Consider the following 3,290-nt stretch of genomic DNA (forward strand, 5'->3'; position numbering starts at 1 on the left):
GGGGGGAGGGGGATCGGCAGATGTTGGATCGATGTTGGACCCAGGAGTGACAACATGCCTGGATAGACCGCACTGTTGGAACAGCTTCCATTGATATAAGTTTTTGGGGCTGGCTGTTTGGGGAGGAGGGGAGGGGCGGGGATGTTGACATTGGTGTTGCATCCAGGAGTGACTTCATGCCCGGGATAGCCCCCACTGTTGGAACACGCCATGTTTTTTGGGGCTTATGGGGGGGGATGTTGTCTTCGATGTTAGACCCGGGAGTCACTTCATAGCCACTGCTGTTGGGGCTTTCTCCTGCAGCCTCCTCTGAGCCGGCTGCGGACATTTGGGGCTCGTTGTGCCACTGAGGAACGGCCTTGCGAGCGGGCCTGCCCTGGCTGCCTGGGCCACTCCGCAGTGTGTGAACGCAGGGGAGCCCTCAAGGACCTCTGCGTTGCCGCTCTGGTGGTGCTGCGGGTTCTCCTCTGAGCAGCTGGAGATGGTGTTTGCCGGCTGCCTCGAGGTCTTCTGGTCCGGCTCTGGGATCCTGGGGCCCGACCTTGCAGCGGGGAGCGGCTTCGTGTGCTGCTTGTTCTCCGCTGCCTGGGACGCCTCCTGCGTGCAGCTGCTGTGGCTGCTCTGGAGGATCCCGATCTGCCCCGTCTGCTGGAGATGCGGGAGCAGTTTTCAATGGCTGGGGTGGGTGTATGGCTGCTCCCATGCTGTGCTTGGTGCTGCTCCACTGTACCCTGCTGGTCAGGAATATGGGAGCAGATTGTCCCCAGCTCACTGGTCTGGCAGCGGAGCTCCGGCAGCTGGGACCTGTATGAGGGCCCGGACGCTGCCTGGCTGTTGGGGCTGGAGCAGCTGTCCTCAGGCTCCTGGGGGCTGTGGGATGGCTCCAGGCTCTCCTGTCTGGCAGTGCTGAGTGCCGCGAGCTCCGAGATGGCGCTGGAGGCTGTAAGGGGAGGCGGAAGGTCAGCAGGAGGAACCTGTAGCCCCGGGTAGGGACAGGCTGCCATCCCTCGTGGAGCAGAGAGTCTGGCAAAGCTGCCCCGAGCACTTGCTGCCAGGCCTTGCCTGGCCCCAGCCCCGTGCCTCGCGACTCATTGCCTCTTACCGGTACCCAGGCCAGCACATCTGTCACAGTCCCACATGTTCATTCTGATGCTTGAGTGGGAGCACTGTCGGTGGGTGCTCTCCGCTCCACAGGAGCTGCACAGGATCAGCTGCCAGGGCCTGGGGAAGCAAGGGGGTTGTGGCTGTGAGGACCAAGTGAGCCAAGCCCGGGAGTCCCCAACACATCTCTGCTGCTCAGTCCTTGCTGCCCCAGCCTGTGCTGAGGCTCCGTGAGATCCCCCATGGAGCCGCAGAGAGCTGCTGCGGTAACTCACCCCTCTTCTTCTGCCAGCTCCCTGCCTCCGTGGTAAAAGCACACGACGGCATCGCAGCGCCGGTGCCTCTGTAGAAGTCCGTATGCACGGTTGTCCTCCCGTGCTGGTGTTCTACAAGAGAAGGGAGGGAAAGTGATGAGGCCCCAGCGTCCCCAGCATCAGATCCTGACAGAAGGACACCAACCAACCTGTCTGGGATTTGGATCCCAATGATGGACATCTCAATGTGGAACAGGGCGTTGTCTTGACAGACAGGGCAGCGGAAGCACGCCATGCCATCATTCAGTGCCTGTTGCTGCAGGAGAAGAACAAGCAGGGTGAGCGTGAGCAGTGCTTGGTGCTGCTTAGCACCAAGCGTGCCTGCAGGGTGAGGGGAGGACTCCTACCTGGATGCAGCCCCGGTGGAACCAGGCATGTTTGCAAACCGGGCACGCCAGGGTGTGGTAGGATGCGATGTTCCCCACGGCCCCCTGGCAGATGGCGCAGGTCGTGCCTTTTGCTGGAGCTGTCACTGCTGTCTGTCGAAGGCGGTGCTCAAAGCAGAAGGACCTGGGGGAAGATGGAAGGGATGGGGTGATGGGTGGAGGGCAGAGGACCACGCAGGAGCCCCAGGCCCTGTCTCTGGCTCTGGCAGGCTGCTGGGAGCTGTCGCTGCGGGATCCTCCCTGGCTTGGCTGCTGCTGACAGCCCTTACCTGTGCTCTCCAAAGAACTGGGTGATGCATTGCCCGTCCTTGGCACACGGCAGATGGAAGCTACGTGCACATCCGCTCTCAGCACAGGTGATGGCAGCGCCCCTCTCTCCACAGACACAGCATTGCTGGAAAGAGCAGGACAGCCCCATCAGCAGCAGGCTCAGGGCCTCCACAGCCAGCCCCACACCTCTGGGCAGGGCACAGGATGTGGGAATTGCTTGGTCTCTCTACACTCTACAAAGCCGCCTGGCGGACAGGGCGCATCTCCAATCGCAGGACTTTGTCCTGGAGGCGGTTGGAAAGGCTGCAATTGCTTTCTGTGTGTCCAGGCTAAGCTAGTGTGAGCCTCTCGGGACACAAGTCTGCCTGCTCCGTTCAGGTCCTCCTCACCTTCTGGTTTGCCCGCTTGACCGTATGTGCGAGGACTGAAAGGTCAAGGCCCACAGTTCCCTCCTCTGTCGGTCTTTCGTCAAAGGAGATGTTGGCAAAAATCTGTAGGAGAGAAAAGAGCAGGATCTCATGAGGACGGGAACGAGGAGAGCATCCCACCAGGAAACAGTGAGGATCGCTCAAGGAAACTCACCAAGCAGAACTCATGGACCCAAAACCAAATCTGGTCAAATATGCGCCCGAAGGTGTCCGGGTTGACATCTGCCCGGCCACACAGCACGCACACTGCAGAGGAGAGAGCAAAACGTGAGCAGCGGTGAGCAGCTGGCGGGGGGCCAGGTGTCCCTCCCTGAGGGCTGTCCCCAGGGTCCTGCTCTGTGCCTGCCGTGCTGGCTGGAGGCGGTGGAGGGGAAGGGGCCATGGCAGACCCAAGGCAGCCACAGCCCAAGCTGGGCCCCCTTGCCAAGGAAGCAGAGGGGCCCTGCCCCATGCCTGTCTGGGAGCTCCTGCCTGCCCCTTCCTCCCCTCTCAGCTCTCAGCTGCAGGCAGAGCCCCAGAGCTGGGAGCTGGGCTCAGGGCTCAGGGATGCTGTGCTCTCACCTGGCTCTTGCGAGTCGGAGAGCTTCCTCTTCCTAGCATACATCATTTGCGTCGACGGTGAGCACTGCGAGAGTCCCTCCTCTCTCCACGCCTCACCAGGCCGCACTGACGCTCCTCCTGAGCCCGGCAGCCCTTGCTCTGCTCCAAGCTTCACGTGTCACAATGGCCGCTCCATGACACCCACTGTGACATCACCGTCACCGCCTCATGGGCGTGGGCCCTTGGCTTCC

The 3,290-nt window shown here is 61.7% G+C and overlaps 1 protein-coding gene across 1 annotated transcript; it reads right to left on the minus strand.

The window, feature by feature from the left end:
• Positions 1-114: 114 nt before the first annotated feature.
• On the minus strand, positions 115-3,278 carry LOC104915618 (PHD finger protein 7-like). Its single transcript, XM_010726531.2, has 9 exons — positions 3,061-3,278; positions 2,654-2,745; positions 2,461-2,562; positions 2,071-2,195; positions 1,763-1,925; positions 1,565-1,671; positions 1,377-1,487; positions 1,103-1,221; positions 115-940 (listed from the first exon to the last, which is right to left on the minus strand). Exons 1-9 carry the CDS (start codon positions 3,104-3,106, stop codon positions 270-272), a joined length of 1,536 nt encoding a protein of 511 aa, XP_010724833.2. The 5' UTR covers positions 3,107-3,278; the 3' UTR covers positions 115-269.
• Between the last annotated feature and the right edge of the window lie 12 nt (positions 3,279-3,290).

The sequence above is a fragment of the Meleagris gallopavo genome, unplaced genomic scaffold (genome assembly GCF_000146605.3).
Source record: "Meleagris gallopavo isolate NT-WF06-2002-E0010 breed Aviagen turkey brand Nicholas breeding stock unplaced genomic scaffold, Turkey_5.1 ChrUn_random_7180001833080, whole genome shotgun sequence".
NCBI classification, from domain to species: Eukaryota; Metazoa; Chordata; class Aves; order Galliformes; family Phasianidae; genus Meleagris; species Meleagris gallopavo.

Bases quoted from the DNA above. Each gene is read 5' to 3' on its own strand.
- LOC104915618 (XM_010726531.2), bottom strand. From the start codon at position 3,106: ATGATGTATGCTAGGAAGAGGAAGCTCTCCGACTCGCAAGAGCCAG. The intron at 1,926-2,070 runs GTAAGGGCTGTC...ATCTTCCCCCAG, and splicing joins CAGTTCTTTGGAGAGCACAG to GTCCTTCTGCTTTGAGCACC. The intron at 1,488-1,564 runs GTTGGTTGGTGT...CTTCTCTTGTAG, and splicing joins GGGATCCAAATCCCAGACAG to AACACCAGCACGGGAGGACA.